The sequence below is a fragment of the Vicia villosa genome, linkage group LG5 (genome assembly GCF_029867415.1).
Source record: "Vicia villosa cultivar HV-30 ecotype Madison, WI linkage group LG5, Vvil1.0, whole genome shotgun sequence".
Classification (NCBI taxonomy): domain Eukaryota; kingdom Viridiplantae; phylum Streptophyta; class Magnoliopsida; order Fabales; family Fabaceae; genus Vicia; species Vicia villosa.
Window position 1 is genome coordinate 136,470,172 of NC_081184.1, and position 24,387 is coordinate 136,494,558.

The 24,387-nt window shown below is 40.4% G+C and overlaps 1 protein-coding gene across 1 annotated transcript; it reads right to left on the reverse strand.

Annotated features, from left to right (window-relative positions):
- Positions 1 to 19,784: 19,784 nt before the first annotated feature.
- Positions 19,785 to 21,646, reverse strand: LOC131605532 (uncharacterized). Its single transcript, XM_058877879.1, has 3 exons — positions 20,555 to 21,646; positions 20,073 to 20,464; positions 19,785 to 19,905 (listed from the first exon to the last, which is right to left on the reverse strand). Exons 1-3 carry the CDS (start codon positions 21,644 to 21,646, stop codon positions 19,785 to 19,787), a joined length of 1,605 nt encoding a protein of 534 aa, XP_058733862.1.
- Between the last annotated feature and the right edge of the window lie 2,741 nt (positions 21,647 to 24,387).

Sequence of the window (24,387 nt, forward strand, 5' to 3'; positions counted from 1 at the left end):
AATAGAAGCATGCTTATCATTTTTAATACCGGTATCGACAATAGATAATTACTCACGTAAATTATTTTACACTTTATACAACATGCATGGGCTGACTAAAGAAACATAAAAAGCGATTTCTTTGAATCACACGTTTTTTAGTGGTCTTGCTGTAACTTTACTACGGGCCAGTTTGTTTCAGCTTTAAAAAAATGGATTTTTTCTTTGTATATTTGAAAATAGATTTTCTAAAACTGTTTTTTAAAATATTACAAGTTTTTTTATATTTGATTTTTCTAAAATAAAACACTAACTTTGACATCTTATAACATAAACATACATAATTGAAGACCAAAACTTTGTCAAAATCATAATTTTTTTCAAAAAGTCGTATTTCAAAAATGATTTTTATGAAATCTATTTGAAATAGCTTCAAAATTAAGTGATTTTTTGAAATTTTGATATCCAAATATTTTACCCATAAATAAATGAAATACCTAAAATCACATTTTAAGAATAACTATTCAAATAAAATTTTCATTTGAAGCTTTTATAAAAAGTTTCTTTGTAAAAAGTTTTTTCACAAAATTTGATAACACTATAAAAATCATTTTTAAAAAAATCCAAAACAAACGGGCCCTACATGTAGCTAAATATAAGATTCTATAAACCTATTATGAAAATTAAGAAAGTAGGTAGAAGTAATAAATTTATTGATTATTTGTATAATTTAAAAAAAAAATTTAAGAGAAAAATCTTTTTATCTTTGCGTAAGAGTATCTAGTGTGAATTGTATAAAAAAGTATGACTTAATGAGGGATATATGGATAAAATAATTATTTAAACACTTTGAAATTTGAAAGTTTAAAAAAAAAATAAAATTTTATATTTAGAGATGGAAGCTAAAATTTAAAGGTAATTATTAAAGAATTTTAAAATAAAAATTTAGTATTGAAAAATATAATTTAGAATTTAATTGAAATGCATTGACAGTGTAAAAGGATTTTACACAACCAATTAATCATAGACGTTGGATGTTAAAAGAAATTTGACAATTTATTTTAATTTCTATAAAATAATGCAAACTGATGATGGAGATGAATTGACTGTATAAACTTTTTACACTGATAATGCATAGTAATTAATCTCTATAATTTATTAACTTAAAAAAATTAATTATATAATTTTTTTACAATATTTTTGTATCGCATTCTCGGATAGAATACACCTTACTATTTTCTTTTCTTTAAAGTTGAACTCATTTGAATTTAGAAAGTTGAAAGTTGTGTAACGTTTAATTAATTTGAATTTTGTATAGTTGGTTTTTCAATTCATCATTATTTATTTATTTTTGACAATACTTCATCAAAATTTATAGTACGAAACAAGTTCTCTTTCGCTCCTTTCTTCTAATTCTTGATCTCTTATGTGTTAGAGGTGCATAGGCCCGACACCCTTAGTAGTTCTAACTCTCTCTCCAAAACTAGCTTTTGAGATGCTTTTTTTAATAAGGCAATATATCTCATTCTGAAGCAAATGGCAATCATTTGTATGGTGGCCATATACCTTGTGGTATTTGCAACATTTGTTGAGTTCATTTCCCATAAACTCCCATCTAGGGGCTTAGGATTCGGGAATGACTTTCATGTGATAAATCTTTAGAAGGAGGTTAAAAGTTCCACATGCCTCTCATAAGGAGGTGGAAAGTTCCCATATGCATTCTCGTCTTGTATTCAAGGGCGCATAATTTTCCACATGCCTCCTAGAATGAGGTTTAAAGTTCCCATGGTTTTTATTGGTATTATAGGTAGTTTCCATTGCAATGAATAGAGGAGTCTGATTTGATGATTCTCCTTTCCTTCGCGTCTCTACATCTTTTTTTCTGTATTTCTCTCCTCACCCTTCACATAACACTTACCCTCGCCATTAAACCAAACATTGAGTCTGTATATTTTTGGATGGGACACTCATTAAAATGTATAGCTTTTAGCCTATTCTAGAAGGCTCATGCGAACATATATTGGTTAGGGTTTACCACCTCAATGATATATTCTTTGAAAGTTCTAAGTAGTCATGTAAAGGATCAAAGTATCCCCGACATATGTTGAAGATATTCGTGGTGGACACATTTGCAGTGTTTACTAAACGAGAACTAGTGGATCAATTTCCTAGATTAGTCTTGATATGAGTGAGTTGGTCATGTCTATGACTTTCATTTTATGTTGAAGGTAGTCACGTGCTCCTAAGGACCAATATCCCCATTAAACGTCACCGGAGGAGGGTAACTTGGAATTTTTTATGAGTGGAAAGTCCCATTTTTGGCATAGCGGGGTTAAGGGTCTACAATGTCTATCCCATCCTGGTGTGCATCATCTTGTTGCTATTGGTGTTGGATTTTATGGATGTTTGCTTTCAAGTTTAGGTTCTGGTGAAGCAATTCATCCATCATTGTATGCATCTCTGCTAGGGCTTTTTTATTTCAAGAACTAGATGTAATGTTTGTATCTACTATTGTGAAAAACGACTAGGCTAACAAATCTTTTGAAAAAGTGTGGCCTATAAACATTTTACCAGATCCCACATTGAAAGCCAAATGTTCTTGCGAGGAGTACAATTACAATGGTTCTGCCTACAATGTGTTAGCAAGAGTTCTTTAGTAAGTGATTTTTAAAGAATTTGATCTTATGAACTAGGTATTTATTATCCTCACGACCTAGTAAAATGCGTAGAACTCTTGAGCTTTCTTCTTAGAAATGGGCAATCTAACGATGCTTAACCAGGGATTGTGGCGGATGATCGTTTTTCAAGGAAGTATCTTGAAGTGGAAAACTTGCCCACATGTCGAGAATCTGACATGAATAGTTGTTCTTCATTAAAGACCCCTCGTGTGTTCCACGTGACTGTTATATGTTGGTCTGAGATCATATATAACATATGAGCTTGAGTTATAATATTAATGAAGATCCATTTTTTAGATATTGTTGTCTCTTATTGGATAAGTTCTTCAACTGTAGGAAACTCTTTAATAAGTATCTCTTACTGGACATGTATCACTTGATCTATTGGTATATTTGTAAAGGAGCCTCAAGAGGTAGCATAAAAGATCCACTAAGGGGAGGCAACGTAACATGATGCCCACCGTCGTCTCCTAGACACCCATTTATTGAAACGGGCACTAATTTCTTAGTTATACCTCCCATAGGTACGTAGAAAATAACGTGTCCTAATCCACAATGGTGCGAAAATGGAGTCAACATGGAAGTATACCATATTCTCCTAAATAATAGGGAGTTAACAGTCCCATTTTCTCGCTCCTAGGAGTTGCTACTTCTTGAGAGCCCGAGTCATACCTAAATAAATCAACCTAATGGAAGACTTACATTGCCAGAGTCATACCTTGGAAGATAATGTCCTCTACATCATGCAACGCTAATAGAAAACTAACCCTCTATAAGAGGATGAAATCCTAGACCCCTAACCTCTCTTAGATGACATAGGGGATACACGGGCCTTATGCGACTCTTGATCACAAACTACAAGGACTTGGTGAAAAAATGGTCCATTAGTTTGCACAAGCAGACATATAAAAGCCACCACTATCCTTTTCAACATTTTCCAAGGCCCCTATGAATCTCTAATGGGGTATCTCTCTTGCTTCAATGATGTGAAGATCAAGGTCTTCGACCCAACTAGGAGATGTTCGTAGGAATATTTCAGAAATTGGCTAAGGGCAATTCATTTTACTGAATCACTTTCTTACAGATACGCAACTTCCCTGGTTGTGGTAGAGACACGTGCAAAATGTTATGTAAATAGAAAAAAGAAATGTTGAAAAGAAGTCCAGAGTTGTCAAAAAGTATACTACTAGTAACCCTGATAACTCGCAGCAGTCTTAGAAAAATCATTACACCTCTCCCATTAGAAATGAGGCGACATTCTTGTGAAATGGAAAACAAGTAGAAAGCTTCACGTTCTTAACCTTTCACTAAGAGAAAATACGGCGAGAATTCCTCCATATGCATGATATTCTACAACCTTCAGCTCCTAAGTCAAACGTCCTAGGGCCAAATCCTAGGACATGGTGCAAGTTCCATAAGGTTAAAGGACCTTATATAGAAGATTTTTACCAACTTAAGAAAGAGATAAAGCGCCTCATAGAAGAAGGATATCTAAAGAAATATGTTAGAGGCGACACCCAAATAACATGAAGATATAACGGGGGTGAGAAGCGTCTGAGAGTTTCGGTCCAAAAATGGCAAGGAACCACGCAATGGAGCAAGGACATAACTGTACACCACATCCTTAATACCAATGTAGGAGAGTTCACCAAGGGTAGGGAGACAATTTCCACCGTCAAAGGTACGCTCTCCAAATACTTACCATCGAAGGCTCACCTAATAACTCTGAGTTAGGTGATATGGGATCCACAAAATCTGAGATCGCCTTTTCTAGGAAGGATGTTGTAGGATACCACCCACGTGATAATGACCCCATGGTCATAAGTGTAAGGTGCGGCGATTGAGAGATTAAGAGGGTGTTAATCGCTGAAGGAAGCTTTGCACACGTCCTCTATTAGGACATTTTCGGGAGGCTTCTCCTGGATCTGGACAACCTCAAATCCTTCCATGGATCATTGGTCGTATTCTCATGCGATCAAATGCAGGTGAAATGTTATATTACCCTAAAGACCATGTTTGGAGCTGAAGAAAGTGCTAGGCATATCAAGGTAAGGTGTCTGGTTATAGATGCACGTTCCTTATATAACATGGTTATAGGGTGGTATGCTTTTAAAGAATTTTGAGCCAACCTATCTACACTAGCATGAAATATCCACTCCCCTATGGGTGAGTAGGGGTTATCTAGGGAGATCAAGAGATCTCCAAAAGTACTATGTAGAGAGTCTGAAGTTAAATAAGACTCAGGTCGTGGGAGTGAATGTTGTAGGAATCAAGCCAGGGGCTAAGCCATGAGAGGTTGCGCCCAAGGACGAGTACTTAGCCTCCCTACTCAAGGAGAGCGTGAAGGTCGCAAAAGAAGATATTTTTTAGGAACATTTCATTATTTTGAGTGTTGAGCGATGTTTAATTAAGTGTGATTTATTTGTCTGGTTTGTTTAGAAGAGTTATAATCTCTGTTGCTTGTATGTTAAAATCATGAAATTCTTTATTTTGTGGGGATCACACTTTTCCTCTATACTGACAATAAGGCGCATGGATTTTTTACGAGGCCTTTCACGTTATTATATAAATTGTGAATTATTGTTGCTTTGTTTGTAGGAACTGGTGAGTGAAATGAACTTTATCGAATCCGTCCATAGAGGTGATTATATATGATGGATCCTCATGAAGGACTCTCTGACGCCCTTTAAGGAGATATCATATGTTGGATCGTCATGAAGGACTCCTTGTCGCCTTTCGAGGTAATATTGTATGCTGGATCTCCACGAGGTATTGAACATGTGACTTCATATATAGGAGGGGGTGAATTGTAGGGTGTTTGAAAAATAATGGTTTAAAGCAAAATTATTTTCTAAATTAGAGTTTAAAAATATTTTCTAAAAAATGATTGGATAATTAGCAGAAATTCAAAATAAAGAAAATAAACGGAAAGTAAATGGTTAAGTGAAAAGAGATAACATTAGAGATTTAAAGAGGTTAACTCTTAAAGAAGTGACATACTTCTCTCCTGTCGCACGCTCGCGAAAAATGAACAGAGTCGCCACCAATATATTTATCCCATAAGGGAAAGGAATATCAGAAAACCTAACAAGGAAGGAACAAGGTCTTGCGACCAGAGAATCAAGGTACGGGAGTCGGTTACGCGAGGGGAAGGTATTAGCACCCCTCGCGCCCATCGTACTCGATGGTATCCACCTATGTTTGTTTCTATCTAAAGGGTGTGTACTATGTCTATGTCTATATGCGAATGAATGCAAAAAGAAATACGGGGAAAAGAAGGAATATTTACAAGTGTGCTCGTTCAAGCCCCGCGACTTGATGCCTACGTATCCTTTTCAGGAATCAGAGCGCCGTAGTTCGGCTCTATAGTTTCTGTTTGTTTTTGTGTTTTTTAGTTGGGCGGCGTTAACGTTCGCGCTCTTGCACAAGGGGACAGCCTAGGATGCAATGGAGCGGAAATAACGGTGCCCTTAAGAAAACGAGAGAAGAGAGAGAGAGTTTGAGTGTTTCGAGAAAATCCCTTAAGCAAGGGAAACTCGAGTTGCTCTTTGGTTTGTGTTTTTTAAAGGTTGGGAACTTACGCCTGAATGGAACCCTTAAGCAAGGGAGCCACAAGCGCTCGAACATCCCTTAAGCAAGAGAAGTTACAAGCTTCCATTCCCTTTTTATTGGTCAAAGTATTTATTAGTCATTTTTTACGAGTTTTCTTGGTATTTTTTATGGGAGTTTATTTTGAATATTTTTAGATGTTTTAGGGTTGTAAAAGAAAAAAGAAATTAGCCTAAGTATGAAGGGAATTTCTACCTAATGTTATCATGGTTTCTACCTAAGGTTAGGATTTAAAAGAAGCATGAAAAATAAAGCGGTAAGTAGAATATTGAAAATAGCATGAAAAAGCATGAAATCGAACAAGTCAAAAATATAGCACAAAGGTGAATTAAAAGTGCTATTATTTTTTATATGGCTTTTATGAAAGAACTATCAAAATGCAAGTGAATCAAACAATTAAAACAATTAAAAGAAAATAAAGTTCTAAGTTTCTAATTGATAGGAAGATGTTTGTTGTTTTTATTAAAGAAAAATTAATTTGCAAAAAGAGATAATAGGAAAAACAATTTTATTTATTTATTCCTTTTTTATTAAAGAAATTGGGGGTGAGAAATTGAAATATAAGGCGTGAAAAGGAATTGGGGCGCAAGGCCAGGCCTGGCCCAAAGTTGTTTTTGTTATGTTTCTTTCAGCAAAAAAAGTGATCAATGGGCCATAGGGGGTGCGGAAGGTGATCAGGCCCATAATCCTCTTTTATTCAAAAATGCTGGTAACAGAAAAACTGGGCTTTAGTGAATGTATAGGCCCAAAGCTTATTGATACCGATCCAGACTTTTGTCATTTTCTAATTATCAGATTATTAAAACAAATTCTGTCAAAAAGATTATTAAAACAAATTAAAAAGAAAAATAAAAGAAAGGGGATTTAGGGTTATTTGGTACGACGATTTCGCATCCTCGAGTTCTCTCACTCTCGTCTCCTTCTCTCTCACTCGCGAACACCAAACGGTGTCGCTTCAAACTCCTTCTCCGGCGAAGTAAAGCACGACGCCGTCATGGACCAAACGCGCCTCTCTCCCTCACCTCTCATCTCCGTCCCTCACTCTCTCCAATATTCTTCTCTATCCCAGTTAAAAACCTAGCTCATAAGCATGAAATCAAATGATCTACTCACGGAATCAGGGTGCGAAATCTTGGGGGAAGTATCCGCGGAGCCTTACTCCTTACAACAACATCAGGAATCGGCGAAGAAGATGAAAAGTGAAGGTTCACCGGACCTACCTGGAGTGAGAGTCACGATGGCACCGATGGCGAGATAAACGCGAGAAAAAACTTCACGTTAGGTATGCTTGCATTGCTCTATCCTTTCTTACGCTATCTTCTTCTTCTATTTTCGGTTTTCTGTGTTCTTCGGTGCGTGTGAGAGCTGAGGGTGATGATGGTTGTTGCCGTTGTTGACGTGAGAGTGAGAATGGAGAGGGGATGAGCACAAGCTTGTCAAAGCTCTAATGATGAGCTTTAACAGCCTTATGAACGTGCGTATGGTGGTGGTGAGGGTGGTGGTGAGAGTGTTTGAACTGGGGCTTTTCACTTCTTTCTTCAAAGTCTGCAAGCGAGACAATGATGAAAGCTGATAGTGCTTAGGTGTCAGCTTATGGGTGGGTGGAGTTGGTTTTATAGGACAATGATTGGGCAATCATTAGGAATTTTTAGATGTGGGACTCAGGTTTACAACTTGCAATGCTTTTTTCTGATTTTTGAGTGTGGGACTTTGTTTGCAGCATATTTTTGATTTCTCGGATGTGGGACTCGATAGTTGTAGGTAGCTGAACTGATTTTCTCAATTGTTTTTCTGATTTTCGTGTTTGGGTGCAGGGATGAATGTTAGTGCTATTAGTTATGAACTGGTTTATTGAATGATGTATGTTGAAGGTCGATGTTGTTGAAGACGCAAAGTAAGTGAAGCTGACGGCGGATGGATGAGATTTCACGTTTTGTTTCCCCTTTTTAATTATGCAGAGTACACCATATGCTGATACTGAATACACTTGGTTTTCAATGTGCAGGTTAATGTTTGGATACTGCAGAATTTATTGTAGCTCTGTTCTGAATGCAAGACGGTGTATCTGATTGTGTCTGAATTAACATAAGCTTGCTTGATTTGAATTGGCACAGGTTTTCTAGAAGGTATCGGCATGATGTCAAACTCTGAAGTGTGTGGCTTGGATGTTGCGAAACTGTGAGCTAACCGTGTGATGAAGATGTGTGCATAGCTTAGCTTATGTTGAAGATTCTGATTTTAGGTATAGATACATGATGTGGGGCTGTTGTCTTTTTCTTTGGGTTTGATGTGAATTTTTTTTCGGGGTTGTTTGTTATGCAGGTTTCATGAAGAAAAGCCGGATTTTGGTATTGAGCGGAGATGAAGAATGGTTTGATGGATTGTTGGCTGAGACATGGGTTTTCTTTCATGACAGAATGTTCCCTTTGGTTGCAGGCCTGTTATTGGCGAAGTTTCGACATGTGGTGAGTATTGATCTTTGACTTTATGCACGAATTGGACACTTAGGTTCAGATTGTCTCGAAGCTGGATGAACAGAACTTGTATTGCATTTGTGAACATGTCTAAACTTTGATATGGGTTGAAACTAATATGGTTTTGGTATGGATGTATTGTGGAATGACTATTGGTTGCTGAGTCATTTGAGATGAATGTTTGGGACTGTTAAAAGTTTGTTAAGAGTTAGTTTAGGCTGAACTTGGTTTTTTCTTTGAATGTGGTTTTATGCTGCAGTTTTTTGAATTGATACAGGGACTGTTTTGTTTATTTTTTGATGAATGTGTATGGTTTATGAAGTACAGGGCTGAGTTTGAATGGTATGGATCATGGTGCGTTAATATGTCGAGTGTATGATTTGTGGGTTAATTTGTGGATGAAGTATTGGTGAGAAATGAAAGATAATTATGGTTTTCTTTGATTGTATGCTGCAGGTTCAGATTTGCTATGTTACGGACCGGTGTCGTTCTCTTTTTGTGAACTGAGACAGTCAGTAATGTATGTACAGGGCTGGGGCAGGTTTGACGAAACGTGGGATGCAGGAAGGTCGAAGCTCGGGCGTTAGAAGCATGATGAAGGGACTGATCAGGGGCTGTTTTTGAACTGAATTCTTTGGACTGGTTTCATCTTGTGATGAATTGTATTTATTTTTGATGAATGTAATAGAAATATGTACTATATTTTTTATCCTTGAATGGACTTGAACTTTGTATGAATAATGAAATGTGGCTGAAATGGAATGTTAGTTTGAATGATGATGGATCTAGCTTTTTATCCAGGTTTTGTTTTGATAGACCTTGGTAGTAAGTGTAATGGTTTTCTTTTCTCTTCAAATAAGACTTGAAACACACTTATTCGGTCCATGCGCTTAATTGAATCTTCACATCATCATTTTATTCTTCAAATGGTATTATGATAAGATGAAGAAAATCAAGGTAGCTTTGTATGGATTTTTGGTCACAAGTCAACCTTCCATGGTTGACCTTGACCAAAGGTCAACCCTTTAGAAATTGACTTCCAAGATTAGAAATTATCCCATAAGCATCTTGTAGACCTTGAATTAAAGCAAATGCCTTACTACACTCGTAATCAGGTGAATCCAAACTTTGAATTAGTAACAAACCAGATGGAACCCTAACAATAAGATGATCATAGAAACAACCCTGAAAATCCACCAGTTGACACAAGCGTAGTGAAATGAACCTCAATCCGTGATCAGTTGAAAACCTCAATAGAAACAAGCTTGCATAAGGTATGAACTTCAAACGACGTGAAATCTCAGCTCTATCTACGACCTCGATCCCTTGCCAAGTTTATTGATTAATGATGCATGTCATGTTAATGCCCTAGTGAAAAGATGATGCACATGAAATGAGAAACCTAAGCCAGATAGAAATAAAGGGGTAGGACAAATTTGGGGTATGACAGCTGCCCCTATTTAATCGTCTTAAACCTGAAGGTGAGATTGGCGCTAGCCTTTCGAACATTCGAGGTAGAAGAAGATTAAATATCAAAGTACCAGAAATTTGTCCTGAAGAGAAGATTGTGCAAGTGTTATCTTTATTTTCTTTATTTTGATATCTGCTGGGGAAAGAGAAATTTATTTTTGCTTTTCCGGTGGAAGGATATACGGTGAATAATTGGATGAACGGTGATAGCTTGTGACGTAGCCAAGGTGCCAATACAAGGTTCTCAATGGAAATGATTGTTGTATGAAACTGTGATTTGGAAAGTATGGGTCTGACGGGATGATAGGATCTACTGACTCAGAAATTGAAAGATGAGGATAAGGTCAACGGACCTACGATCCACAAGAATGAAAAAAGATGAGGATAAGGTCAACGGACCTACGATCCAGAGGAGTGCAAAAGATGAGGATAAGGTCAACGGACCTACGATCCATAAGAATGAAAAAAGACGAGGATAAGGCGAACGGACCTACGATCCACAAGAATGCAAAGGACGAGGATAAGGTCAACGGACCTACGATCCACAGGAAATGAAAGATGAGGATAAGGTCAACGGACCTACGATCCACAAGAATGAAAAACGATGAGGATAAGGTCAACGGACCTACGATCCACAGGAATGCAAAAGATGAGGATAAGGTCAACGGACCTACGATCCACAAGAATGCAAAGGACGAGGATAAGGTCAACGGACCTACGATCCACAGGAAATGAAAGATGAGGATAAGGTCAACGGACCTACGATCCACAAGAATGAAAAACGATGAGGATAAGGTCAACGGACCTACGATCCACAGGAATGCAAAAGATGAGGATAAGGTCAACGGACCTACGATCCACAAGAATGCAAAGGACGAGGATAAGGTCAACGGACCTACGATCCACAGGAAATGAAAGATGAGGATAAGGTCAACGGACCTACGATCCACAAGAATGAAAAACGATGAGGATAAGGTCAACGGACCTACGATCCACAGGAATGCAAAAGATGAGGATAAGGTCAACGGACTTACGATCTACAAGGATTGGAAAAGACGAGGATAAGGTTGACAGACCTACGATCCATAAAAAGATTATTGAAAACACTTAGACTGGGGATTGGGGATTGGTAAAACCAAGTATCGGCACCGTGGATGGAGGAGATTTGTAATGGAGTAGCAGATATCAATCGGAGTTTGTAAGGACATCTTTTCTGTGGGGAAGTATCTTCGTCTTGATTGAGGGATGATTTGCACTATCTGGCTTATGCTTTGTATGCATGTTTGAATTTTTTATGGCGTAATGATCCGCTTTGACGGATATGCTATGCTTTTGAGGATGCAACATGAATGCAATGAACACTATATGCAGAGTGCCAAATAAAGGCTTTGGCGAGGCAGAGGAACGGGATCATTGGGGTCCGTTGCTTGTGACCTTGGGCCATCATCGTGAATTGACATTGGAACCCTACAGTACCAAAGATTATTGGTAACTGCGTTGAGGGTTGGAACATAGCCCTGCTGGGGATGAAATGATTTTGCTCGACTTTCCTTACATCCTAAGCTGCTTGGGGAATCACGAGTTTTGAGAGACCACTCTTCGTCTGCCATGTGGGAGAGGGATATGGACCTTTTCAGGTGCCCCATGCTTACCAGTACTGATGAATTATACTCTGGAACTTTCACGTGGGATGAAGATGACCTTGGTGACACATCATGAGCCAAGATGGCGGCTAGAACCTGCGACCTGCGCAGAAAACGACATTTGGATGCAATTGGTGCCCCTTAGAGCACTTTTATGTTTATGTAACATCATGTTTCGTTTTGAATTCGTGATTATTGCCCCCATGCTTTCAATGCAATGTTTAATAACGAATTAAATCACACCTCGCATGTGCAATAAATGAAAAGAAAGAAATAAAGCTTTTGCATCGAAGGATCATTTTATTGATGGAGTGCCTGTGAATAGGCTTCTGTACAAGGAAGCAACTCCTAAATGAGGTAGTTGCGAAAAAGAAAATACAAATGCAAAGAGCAAAATGGCAAAGAGAAATGCTCGGATTTCCACTAAAACTGATATTGCTACAGTTCCCATATCCTCGATCCTCTCAATGCTTTGCTTCAGAAGGGTAATGGTTGGATTGGTCTGTCCGTTCTACTAAGGGCGTGTAGTGGTCTTTGTGAAGGATATTCAGACTGCAGCCTCTCGCTTTTGATCCCTAACTTTTGCCTGGATCGCCCTTTCGGGTTTTCAATCCAGCGGGATGCCCCTTTTTGCCTAAGTCGCCCTTTCGGGTTTTCAACTTAGCGGATTATTCTTTTTTTTTTTTTGTTTTATCCCTAATTTTTGCCCAAACCCTTTTGGTTTGCCGGGATGCCCCTATTTTTGCCTAGGTACGTCGACCTAGCGGGTCTTTTATGCGTAGTATTTTTTGACTGAGTCTGAATTGACTGGAAGCGGAACGTCTTCCCCATCCATCTTTGTCAGGATTAAAGCACCACCTGAAAATGCTTTCTTCACCATGTATGGTCCCTCATAGTTGGGAGTCCATTTGCCCCTTGGATCAGTGTGAATTGGCAAGATCTTCCTTACGACTAGGTCACCTGTGTGGAATTCTCGAGGCCGAATCTTCTTGTCATACGCTTTCTTGATCCTCTTTTGGTACTACTGGCCATGGCAGATAGCAGATAAGCGTTTCTCCTCAATTAGATTGAGATGATCAAGCCTCGTTTGAACCCATTTTGTTTCATCGAGTTTGGCGTCCATCAAGACTCTCAACGAAGGAATTTCCACTTCGACAGGTAGTACGGCCTCCATACCGTAGACGAGAGAGAAGGGAGTTGCCCCAGTTGAAGTGCGAACCGAAGTTCTATAGCCATGCAAAGCAAATGGCAACATCTCATGCCAATCTTTATACGTTCTAACCATCTTCTGGACAATCTTCTTTATATTCTTGTTAGCAGCTTCGACTGCGCCATTCATCTTTGGCCGATAGGGTGATGAATTGTGATGTTCAATCTTGAACTCTTCACACAACTCAGCCATCATCTTGTTATTAAGATTGGACCCATTATCAGTGATGATCTTGTTTGGAACCCCATACCGGCATATGATCTCTTTCTTGATGAAGCGAGTAACGACTTGCTTGGTCACGTTCTTGTAAGAAGCAGCTTCAACCCATTTGGTGAAGTAGTCGATAGCAACAAGAATAAATCTGTGTCCATTCGAAGCTTGCGGCTCTATCCGTCCAATCATGTCTATGCCCCACATAGCAAAGGGCCAAGGCGACGTCAGGACATTCAAAGGAGTTGGAGGAACATGAATTCTATCAGCATACACTTGGCATTTGTGGCACTTCTTCACGTATACATAACAATCACTTTCAATTGTCATCCAGTAATATCCCGCTCGCAAGATCTTTTTGGCCATAGAATGTCCACTGGAATGAGTTCCAAAAGATCCTTCATGAATTTCCCGCATGATCAATTCTGCTTCGTGTCTATCCACGCATCTGAGCAAAACTGAATCATAGTTTCTTTTGTACAGGACGTCTCCTGACAAGAAGAATTTGGATGCTAACCTTCGAAGCGTTCGCTTATCACCAATCGTAGCATCTTCGGGATACTCTTGCTTCTCAACATACCTCTTGATGTCGTAATACCATGGCTTTTCATCATACACATCTTCGGTAGTGAGGCAGTGAGCAGGGAACACATGGGCAGGCTCTTTGTAACGGAGGATCCTTATATCTGGCACTTCTTTAGGGGAGCTAACTCTGAACATAGCCGCCAAAGTAGCCAAAGCATCTGCCAATTGATTTTCCTCTCGGGGGATGTGATTGAAAGTGATTTCCTCGAAAGCGGGCAGCAACTCCAAGATATAGTCCTTATAGGGAACTAAATTGGGGTGTCGTGTTTCCCAATCACCTCTCACTTGATGTATAACCAAGGCAGAATCCCCATAAACCTCAAGGATCTTGATTCTCATATCAATGGCTGCTTCGAGACCCATTATGCAAGCTTCGTATTCTGCGACATTGTTCGTGCAATCAAAGCATATTCTAGCTGTGAAAGGGATGTGAGTTTGATGAGGAGAAGTCAAAACTGCCCCAATACCATGGCCCATAGCATTTGATGCACCATCGAACGTGAGAGTCCATCGCTCTCCTGGCTCGGGTCCTTCATTATCATCTAGTTTCATGATATCCTCATCAGGAAAGTCAAACTTCATTGACTGATACTCTTCTAATGGCTGATGAGCAAGATGATCTGCAAGGACACTTCCTTTGATAGCCTTCTGTGTGACATACTGGATGTCGTATTCTGATAAAAGCATTTGCCATCGGGCTAGCCTTCCTGTAAGAGCCGGTTTTTCAAAGATGTACTTTATCGGGTCCATTTTGGAGATCAATAGAGTGGTATGAGTCAACATATACTGCCTCAGTCGGCGAGCAGCCCATACCAAAGCATAGCAAGTTTTCTCGAGTAGTGAGTAGCGGGATTCACAATCGGTAAACTTTTTGCTCAGGTAATAAATGGCGCACTCTTTTCGACCAGACTCGTCATGTTGGCCCAACACACACCCCATAGATCCTTCAAGCACAGTTAAGTACATAAGAAGCGGCCTCCCAGGAACCGGAGGCATGAGAATTGGTGGCTCTTGGAGATACTGCTTGATCTTTCCGAAGGCTTCCTGACAATGATCATCCCAACGGATATCTTGATTTTTGCGCAGCAGCTTGAATATGGGTTCACAAGTGTCAGTGAGATGAGAAATGAACCTGGCTATATAATTCAATCTCCCAAGGAACCCTCGAACTTCTTTTTCATTCTTTGGTGCTGGCATGTTCTGTATTGCTCTTACTTTATCAGGGTCGACCTCAATCCCTCGTTGGCTCACAATGAATCCAAGTAACTTTCCGGATCGCACTCCAAAAGTGCACTTGTTTGGATTAAGCCTCAACTTGAATTTCCGCAGACGGGCAAACAATTTCTCAAGATATACCAAGTGTTCCTCCTCAGTTTGGGATTTTGCAATCATATCATCGACGTACACTTCAATCTCTTTATGGATCATGTCATGGAAGAGCGTCACCATAGCTCGTTGATATGTTGCACCAGCATTCTTAAGACCAAAAGGCATCACCTTATAACAATACGTACCCCACGGAGTGGTAAAAGTAGTCTTGGTCATATCTTCAGGAGCCATCTTTATTTGATTATAGCCAGAAAAACCATCCATGAAGGAGAACACCGAATACTGAGCAGTGTTGTCGACTAGCACGTCAATATGAGGGAGAGGAAAATCATCCTTCGGACTTGCCCTATTCAGATCTCGGTAGTCGACACACATGCGTACCTTTCCGTCCTTCTTAGGAACAGGTACTATGTTTGCAATCCAAGGAGGATACTCACACACAGATAAGAAACCCGCCTTCAACTGTTTTTCAACTTCCTCCTTGATTTTCAAAGCCATATCAGGTCGAGTTCTTCGTGGTTTCTGCTTTACAGGCGGACATTCTGGTTTGAGCGGTAACCTGTGCATAACTATATCCGTGTCTAAACCAGGCATGTCTTCATATGACCAGGCGAAGATATCAACATACTCTCGAAGCAGCTCAATCAAACTTCTCTTCACATCACTTTGCAAAGCGGCCCCTATCTTGACTTCTCTCTTTGCTTCTTCTGAACCGAGGTTGATGATTTCTATGGCTTCTTGATGTGGCTGAATAGATTTCTCCTCTTGTCTCAAAAGTCTTGCCAATTCTTCGGGGACTTCACAATCTTCCCCACCATCCTCATCAGCTTGGTCAATTGGATTCTCAAGGATATTAAGACGTGGAACTGTAACATTATCATTTTTGATGGAATTCGAGCCGGATCTGCACGATGGATGATTTATGCCTTAGAATGCAACACATAAAGAGAAAGGAAAAAGAAAAAGCTTTGCCATTTTTGAAAAAGTTTTTTTAAAGTAAAAACAAAAATGAAAGAAATGGAACAGTAATTGCATGCGAAAATATGATTTTCATTCAATATTAAACAAATTGAAACAACATGGGGGCCCTTCTTTATACAAGCGGTCAAAATGCTTAGGGCGAAGCATGTGACTTATCGAAACAAGAAAATTACATCTCCATAAAAGTGACTCTGGGGATGTCCAAGATAGTCCAATTGTTGAGCTCCTGTCCAGGCGCAGCGTGGCAAACGAATCTGGAGAGATCTTCTTCATCATCATCATCCACGGCGAGAACCTGACTTCCAGAACTGGTGCTTGCACTGACGAACACTTGAGAAATGGGGGGAATCACCTTCTTTCCAGAAATTATGCTGAGCTGAGTAGAGGAAGATGGCTGATACCCAAGGCCATACTTGTCTCGCTTCTCATGAACATCAATCAGCTTGCCCCAGGCACTATGGGGAGTACCAGCTTCTAAGAAGGCCTTAGCATCATTTAGAGACGAGAGGGGCGCTCCGAGTTCCTTCTTATTCTCAACCACGGGGAGTTTGTCAACTGACACAATCTCTAGTGCCTGGAAAGGTGTCTCTTGTATCTCTCCCTCCACTTCAACATAGCGGTATGATGCCAGATTATTGACTATCAAATCCTCTTCACCAGTGATCACAACAATCTTGTCGTTCACAACAAATTTCAAACACTGATGGAGGGTAGATGTCACAGCCCCGGCAGCATGGATCCAAGGACGACCCAAGAGGCAAGTGTATGAAGGACGTATATCCATAACATAGAAGGCAATATAGAACATGTGAGGACCAATCAAGACAGGCAGATCAATTTCCCCTTCTACGGACCTTATGGAACCATCAAACGCTCTGACACTCATAGTGCACGGTCTCATCATAACCCCATCCATACTCAGCTTAAACAAAGTAGTCTTGGGCATCACATTAAGAGAGGAACCTGTATCAATCAGAACTCGAGACAGCACCGCATCCAGACACTTGACTGAGATATGCAACGCTTTGTTATGTGCTCTACCCTCAGGTGGAAGTTCATCATCGGAAAAACCCAAACAATTACCAGCAGCAATGTTGGTCACAACCCCTTCAAACTGAGGCACGGTAATGTCTTGAGTTACGTGAGCGGAAGCCAGAACTTTCATCAGAGCATCACGATGAGCTTCAGAATGCACCAAGAGGGACAAGATGGAGATCTTGGCTTGGGTCTGATCAAGTTGGTCAATCACTTTGTAATCACTCTTCTTAATGATCTTCAAGAGTTGCTCGGCATCTTGTGCATTACGTGTTACAGGAGGATCAACAGCAACTTGCTTTCCTTTTGCTTGTGTACTAGCCTCTTTATTGGTCTCTTTAGGAGGCGGAGGAGGGGCAGCAAAGATCCGACCACTACGGGTAATACCACTAGTGCCAGTAATATTTGTGATACTCGAAGTACCCACTGGAGGACAGTCAACCTTCTTCCCTCGAATATACACGGCATTATAACTCCAAGGAACAGCCTTAGAATCATTCACAGGAAAGGGGACAATAGACGAGTTTGAAGGAGTCGAAGGAGCATTTGGAACCTGAATAACCAACGGAGTCCTCGGAGCCTGAATGACCAAGGGAGTACTCGGAGCACGAATGACCAAAGGAGTACTCTGATTCTTTGACACCTCAGCAGGATAGTAAGGTATCTCTAGAGTAGCCACATCCTCGACAGGAACGACCCTTTCCACTCTAAGAACACCTTCATCCATTAGTTTCTGGATTTCTTCCCTCAACCTAGTGCATTCCTCGGGGTTAGAAGAACATTGCAAACAGTAGTCATGTAGTTTACACAAAACCTTTTGTTGCATAAGATATTCTCTGACAACTGCTAGCGGCATCATTACCTCATTAACATCACTTACTAGGATCTGATCATCACATGACTCAATAGCATTGGTCGCACCAGCATGAGGAGGCATAGGATTATTCTGCACATTAGGACCAGTAGGAGTGAACGAGATAAGTTTGTCATCAAGGAGATCCTGAACTTTGTACTTTAATGCTCTACACTTTTCAATAGTATGGCCCGGGGCGCCTGAGTGGAATTCACAGCGAGCATTAGCATCATATCCTGGAGGAAGAGGACTAGGCGGAGGGCCCATTTCACGGAGTTGCACCAACTGACCAGCAAGTAATTGGAGAAGGAGCTGTGCATATGGCATCGGAATTGGATCTATACGCCTATCAGGGTACCTCTGCCTTTGTGGAGCTCTTTGACCTTGAGGCCTAGGATTCTGTTGACGATTCTGAGGAGCAGCAACTTGTGGTTGTGGTACGAAAGGCTGTTGGGGTGCCATCCATGGTTGTGGAAATGCGGCAGCGTATGCCTGAGGGACATATGGACCAGGAACAGCATAAGGCATCGGATAATAAGGAGGTGGAACAGCAGAATATGCAGGAGCTCGGCTTTGGTCAACAGAGGCAGTGCTAGTCTCACCTTCCTTCTTCTTCACAAACCCAGAATACGGCTCCTTACCATTACCACTTGAGTTGCTAAGACTAGTAACACCCTGAATGGTACCAGCTTTTACACAGTTCTCAACCCGTTCACCAATGATGACCACATCCGAGAAGGACGGAGAAGTATTACTAACCATGTGCTGAAGGTATGACCCTTTCAGAGTACCCATAAACAGATCAATCAATTCTCGGTCAAGAAGAGGAGGTTGAACTCGAGCAGCAAGTTCACGCCACCTCTGGGCATATTCTTTGAAAGATTCTTCAGACTTTTGTGACATATTTTGCAGTTGGGCACGGCTAGGAGCCATAGCAGTATTGTAGTGGTATTGTTTCAAAAAGGCATCAACAAGTCCTCCCCAAGTACTGACATTGGCCCTCTCAAGTTTCATATACCACTCCAACGGAGCTCCTGTGAGACTATCCTGGAAGAAATGCATAAGCAGAGGTTCGTTCTCGGCGTGAGCGGCCATCTTACGACAGTAAGAACGAATGTGAGTTTCTGGGCAAGTAACTCCCTTGTACTTATCAAAATCTGGCACCTTGAATTTCGGTGGAATAACAATTCCAGGTACCAAGCTCAGGGCAGCGGTATTGAAACTCGAAGTTTTAGCAACCTCAACGGCCTTAAGGCGTTCTTCGAGGGCTTGGTACATCTTAGCAGTCTCGGTCAACTCAGTAGTAAGATCATGTTCAAGATCAATAACCTCATGGTGGTCATCCACTACCTTTGCTATACCCTCAACAGGAATCTCCTTAGTTTTTACTCCCCCATCAGCAGAATTGGTAGGAATATCTTTGATCAACCCAGCAACGCTCTTTCTGAGCTCTTCTTGCCCTTGGACAACGACATGAAGAGTCTCCATAAGTTGGGTCATTCTTTCCCCCATAACATCCATATCCCTACGGAGGGCAGCTTGACTCTGTTCAAATTGATCCATGATTCTCTCGTTGCTCCTGGTGCGGTAAGGATGTAAGAAAGTCAGCTTCGTCGTTGGAAAAGAAATCTGGAATTGGAAGGGACCCCAATTAGAACCTGATAAAAAACCTGAAAAAATGCAGTATGATATGAGTGCATGGGTGCATGTGTGCATGTTATATTATTTTCAAGAATTTTCAGCTTTGTCTCGAACCAACACTACAAGATAATGAGAAATAACAAAGCGCAACCAAGATAAACAACCATAATCCATTAATTCCACAACCATGTTTGAAGTACAAAATATTCTGCTCTCATGAGCCAACAATACAGAAAATGGAAATAAGAACCCCATCCAACAAGACTGGTGGTGATTCTATAACAGAACCAATACTAAGCAGGATCTCCCATGTCCAAATGACGGAGTGGGCTATCTCCAATGTTCTTATAGCTCCAAGCCTTCATTTCTTCAAACAGCTTTTTGGTCTCAGCATGGGTTGGTCTTTTAACAACTTCTTGAATCAATAGGTCCTTTCTGAAATGCATGGTCTCCAAGTAACGGCTTCTCAATTCCCAACCTCTGGCTTCCTCTTGAGCTTGAGTATCACTTTGGCCCTTCTCTTCCACTCGACCCTTCAACTTGCGAATCTCTTCATAACACCCCTCAATCCTTGCTTGACGTTCCAGAAGGAGCTTGTCTGCTTTCTTTCGACGGGCTTTCTCTGATTTGGCTATATCAGTCTGGATTTGGAGCCTTTTTGTCAATTCCGCCAACTGATCCTCATAATGCTCTTTGATCTTCCTCTCTTGAATCTTAGTGGACTTGGGATCGACAACCATTCTCGGCCTCTTTTGAGAAGTGCTTCCCTTGGCATACAACTCTTCAAGCTCTATTTCTCTCATTTTCAACTTATGAAGGGCAGAAAGCTTCTCTTGCCTATCAGTATTCATCTTAACTTGCATTGTCTCCATCTGTTCAGTCAATTTCCGATTCTGCTTGACAGTCTCATTATAACGGGGCATGGAGACGATGTTGGGTTGTGCGCCAACAGGAGGGTACAAAGGATCCTTAATAGGGAAAGGCATCCCTTGGGTATTAGCCACAGTTTCGACCCACTTAGTATAGTCTTCATAAGTCGCACAGTCCCTTTGACCAAAATGCTTCTTGTCTCTCCAACAAACGTTCTTCCAGGCTTGTACAGCTTCTGCCATCTGCCCACTGTCGGTGACCACATGATAAAAAATGTTCTCAGCTATCTCAGAGTGCTCAGGAGGATTGACGAAAGCATATCCATAAGTTCTCCTAGCCAAGACGGGATTATAATTGATCCCACCTCTAATACCCATGAGGGGCACATTATTGAACTTTCCACAACTCATGATAACTTCCCTGTCTTCCAAAGATCTGTTATACCATACAATGTCTTTGGCTCTAAGTCCCATAATCCTTTCAGCCCATTTAGAGGTGTGCCTACTATCGACGAAAGCTCCACGTTCAGGCAAATGCGATCTGAACCAACGGTATAGCAAAGGAGCAAAACATCTGACCAAACCCTTCTTTTGACGGTTCTTTTGATGAACTGAATAATAAACATCCCCCAAGAGTGTAGGAACAGGATTCTGTAGAATGAACAAATGGATTGCACTCATGTCAACAAAATCAGGCACGTTCGGGAACATTAGGATACCATAGATACTTAGAGCCAGGATAGCCCTAAAAGTGTCCCATTCTTTCGCTTCAGCAGCATCACACCCTCTTTTGACCAGGAACTCCATATGAAAACCCTGAGATCTTCCTCTCTCGGAGAGATTTGCATCAACAACCGACTTGCTCAAATAAAGAGCCTTGGAGATTTCAATAGAAGTGGGAGCCTCCATGGTGCTATAGTACGGAACTTCTCCCTTCTTGATCGGAACACCAAGGAAAAGAGAATATTCTTCCAACGTAGGAACCAGAAGGTAGTCAGGGAACGTGAAGCAACGGAGAGAAGGGTTGTAGAACTGAAGCAAGGTATGAACTCCTTCTTGCTCGTATTTGGTGAACGGCATCTTGAGAAGACTTAGAATATACCCATACTTTTCACGGAATCTGGTTGTTTCATCCGGCGTGATCTTCTTAACCAAACAGTCGAGAGAATCCAGATTCAGATTTAGAAATGTGTAGGAGATGTTGCGACTACCAGTCTTCAATGGAGGACCATGAGTTGGTCGGAGACAAAGCCAAATGTTCCTGAAAATAAATAAACATGCATGTTAAATGATATGGTGGAATGCATTTCACCGGGAGAATCCTAAAGTCCATTCGTAATTGCATATTTTCTTTTCTTTCCCTTTTTTTTTTGTGAAGTAAAATATTCTCTTTTTATTTTCTTTTTCTTTTCTTCTTATTTTTGAAGTGGACTTTAGAATTCTCCTCAAATGAAGTGAGGTGGATGCAGTAACATGATGTGTCATGGTGCAATGTGGTGAGAGACTGAGTGCCTCTCGCAATTCTGAATATCTGAGTAACATTGGGTATGACAAGTTCAAAGTTTCGGCTTCATATTGCAATGTGAAAATCCGGGTATGATGAAGGCTAGTATCCTGTCCCTCCCCAAACTCACGGGTATGAATTCTAGACACGGATAAGTGGTCCCTAATGGTCACCAGGGTCTACAGTTCCCATGGGGTACAAAGTGTTTGAGGCAACAAGCGTGCCAGACACAGTGTTCCATGAAAGAACCTCGCCCAGTTGTGGTACCCCATATTGAACTCATCCATAGCAAGCGCTACGGTAGTCAACATGAGCATCCACGCTAATCCTATGTGTCACTTGGCCTGGGTAGTGGGCCTTTTACCTCATACAAACCCCCCAACCTACAAAACAGAACAGAAGACCCCAAGGAGCACAGAATATAATCCATATGCATGATGTGCAAACAGAAATAAATATGATATGCAAGCAAAGAATAAACATGCAAACATATATACAAGATATAGACATAAAACAAATAAACACCCAATAAAATAAAACAAACAAAGGCTAGGATCGACTTGCTTAGGTGAGTCCCCAGCAGAGTCGCCAGCTGTCGCACGCTCGCGAAAAATGAACAGAGTCGCCACCAATATATTTATCCCATAAGGGAAAGGAATATCAGAAAACCTAACAAGGAAGGAACAAGGTCTTGCGACCAGAGAATCAAGGTACGGGAGTCGGTTACGCGAGGGGAAGGTATTAGCACCCCTCGCGCCCATCGTACTCGATGGTATCCACCTATGTTTGTTTCTATCTAAAGGGTGTGTACTATGTCTATGTCTATATGCGAATGAATGCAAAAAGAAATACGGGGAAAAGAAGGAATATTTACAAGTGTGCTCGTTCAAGCCCCGCGACTTGATGCCTACGTATCCTTTTCAGGAATCAGAGCGCCGTAGTTCGGCTCTATAGTTTCTGTTTGTTTTTGTGTTTTTTAGTTGGGCGGCGTTAACGTTCGCGCTCTTGCACAAGGGGACAGCCTAGGATGCAATGGAGCGGAAATAACGGTGCCCTTAAGAAAACGAGAGAAGAGAGAGAGAGTTTGAGTGTTTCGAGAAAATCCCTTAAGCAAGGGAAACTCGAGTTGCTCTTTGGTTTGTGTTTTTTAAAGGTTGGGAACTTACGCCTGAATGGAACCCTTAAGCAAGGGAGCCACAAGCGCTCGAACATCCCTTAAGCAAGAGAAGTTACAAGCTTCCATTCCCTTTTTATTGGTCAAAGTATTTATTAGTCATTTTTTACGAGTTTTCTTGGTATTTTTTATGGGAGTTTATTTTGAATATTTTTAGATGTTTTAGGGTTGTAAAAGAAAAAAGAAATTAGCCTAAGTATGAAGGGAATTTCTACCTAATGTTATCATGGTTTCTACCTAAGGTTAGGATTTAAAAGAAGCATGAAAATTAAAGCGGTAAGTAGAATATTGAAAATAGCATGAAAAAGCATGAAATCGAACAAGTCAAAAATATAGCACAAAGGTGAATTAAAAGTGCTATTATTTTTTATATGGCTTTTATGAAAGAACTATCAAAATGCAAGTGAATCAAACAATTAAAACAATTAAAAGAAAATAAAGTTCTAAGTTTCTAATTGATAGGAAGATGTTTGTTGTTTTTATTAAAGAAAAATTAATTTGCAAAAAGAGATAATAGGAAAAACAATTTTATTTATTTATTCCTTTTTTATTAAAGAAATTGGGGGTGAGAAATTGAAATATAAGGCGTGAAAAGGAATTGGGGCGCAAGGCCAGGCCTGGCCCAAAGTTGTTTTTGTTATGTTTCTTTCAGCAAAAAAAGTGATCAATGGGCCATAGGGGGTGCGGAAGGTGATCAGGCCCATAATCCTCTTTTATTCAAAAATGCTGGTAACAGAAAAACTGGGCTTTAGTGAATGTATAGGCCCAAAGCTTATTGATACCGATCCAGACTTTTGTCATTTTCTAATTATCAGATTATTAAAACAAATTCTGTCAAAAAGATTATTAAAACAAATTAAAAAGAAAAATAAAAGAAAGGGGATTTAGGGTTATTTGGTACGACGATTTCGCATCCTCGAGTTCTCTCACTCTCGTCTCCTTCTCTCTCACTCGCGAACACCAAACGGTGTCGCTTCAAACTCCTTCTCCGGCGAAGTAAAGCACGACGCCGTCATGGACCAAACGCGCCTCTCTCCCTCACCTCTCATCTCCGTCCCTCACTCTCTCCAATATTCTTCTCTATCCCAGTTAAAAACCTAGCTCATAAGCATGAAATCAAATGATCTACTCACGGAATCAGGG